We start from the raw sequence: 1639 nt of genomic DNA, 5'->3' as shown, positions 1-1639 counted from the left end.
CTCTACCACTTGAGCCACAGCGCCACTTCTGGCTTTTTTCTTTTTGCTTAAGTGGTGCTGAGGAATTGAACCCAGGGCCTCATGCATGCAAGGCAAGCGGTCTACCACTGAGCCACCTTCCCAGCCCGTAATGTTTCTTTTAATAAATTGTTTTTGATAGTCTATAATGCTTCTTTGCACTATCTCACTGGTTGAAGAATAAACTTAGCACAAGTAATTTCTCTCAGTAAAGTGTGTATGCTCAATTACTAGTAACCCCTTTTCCTGGTTGGCTAATGGTCTACACCGTAGGACAGTGCTGAGATGGTAGCTGTCTATGCCTTAAGCCAATCTTGCTGGACAAATGTACAAATTACAGTCACAGAACTCTACGCTGTGGTCCTATTTCTATAAAATGAAAATCCATGCGTAATATATAGCAGAAATAATAACACTGACTCTTGGAAAAGTGAAATTCCAGATGCTTTTTATTTTATCCATGCTTACTTTTATTTTCTAATTCTTAAATCTCAGCACAAACCAAAAAGAGGGCGAGGGAGGAGAAAGGAACAAGTAATTCTCACAGACTGCAAACGGACACATAGGCACCGTTGGGGGAGGAGGGGGGGAGGCAATAGGGTGATGTCAGCGGTGGCAGGAGAGGAGGAGCATGAGCAGCAGGGCGGCAGTGAGCACACAGAGGACGCACACTGTGGGAACCACGATCTCCGAAAGCAGGTGCAGGTGGCGGCGCAGGGGCTCTGAAATACAACAACCATCGCAGAGACTTCCTCCTGCTGCTCCTAACCGCGCGGGGACAACTGGACAAATGGCGCCAACACGTTTGCCTAACTCAATCACTAGCTATGAAAGGAATCCTGGTAAATTCAACGCCAACCTGAACAGCACGGACTGGGGGCACAGCTCAGAGGTAGAATAAAGGCTTTGGGGTTGATTCCCGGCACCATCACACCAAAACATGTGTAAGTTGCTGAAATGGCTTAGAAAGCATGGAATGCCTACATCTTTCCTTCCACGGTACTGTAGTAAAGCAGATGTGTACCAGTATTTAAGGCGCCTATTAATCGCAGGATATTAGCTGCCAAATTCCATGTACCCCTCATTTCTCTGTGGGCAGGGAGTAGGGTGACAGAATGCTCCTTGGAAAATGGGGTCCCTGATTCAATGCCCACTGTGGGGCTGTCAGCTGGGCTCCTGATTCGCCGACAGCCATGTTCCTGTGCAGTTCCCAGACTCCACAGACATCTGCATGGTGACTGCATTAAGCTGATTTGGGTTCTGCAGCTGGGGAGGTTGGTGCGTGGTCTGTAAAAGGAACTGGAGTGGAAGGATTTGGTGTCGTACTTTGTACTTGGGATACTACATTAAAGATGGTTTTATTGCAGCAGAAAAAGTGTTTTCTCTGACTCCCCACACAGAGAAGAGCCCCACTGAGATGCCGGCACCTCCTCACACAGTCACAGCTTGGTTATTCTGCATCTCTGACCTCCTTAATCCCACTTCATAAGAAGAGATTTATGAAGGTAGGGCCCTGGTTTTGTTCATTCCTATATCCCCAGGTCTTAAAATAACCCTTAGCCGGGCGCTGGTGGCTCACGCCTGTAATCCTAGCTACTCAGGAGGCTGAGATCTGAGGATC

General features: G+C 47.6%; 1 protein-coding gene across 1 annotated transcript in view; it reads right to left on the bottom strand.

Moving 5' to 3' along the window:
- Positions 1 to 555: 555 nt before the first annotated feature.
- Lctl (lactase-like) overlaps positions 556 to 1639 on the bottom strand; it is a 17853-nt gene continuing 16769 nt past the window's right edge. Inside the window, exon 13 of the mRNA XM_013010033.1 lies at positions 556 to 740. Within this exon, the coding sequence (XP_012865487.1) occupies positions 625 to 740 (116 nt within the window). The 3' untranslated portion in view covers positions 556 to 624. The remainder of the gene's footprint in view (positions 741 to 1639) is intronic.

Source organism: Dipodomys ordii, unplaced genomic scaffold (genome assembly GCF_000151885.1).
Source record: "Dipodomys ordii isolate 6190 unplaced genomic scaffold, Dord_2.0 Scaffold11, whole genome shotgun sequence".
Taxonomy (NCBI): Eukaryota; Metazoa; Chordata; class Mammalia; order Rodentia; family Heteromyidae; genus Dipodomys; species Dipodomys ordii.
Note: the sequence above shows the minus strand (reverse complement) of the source record. Positions and strands in the feature narration are given on the sequence as shown.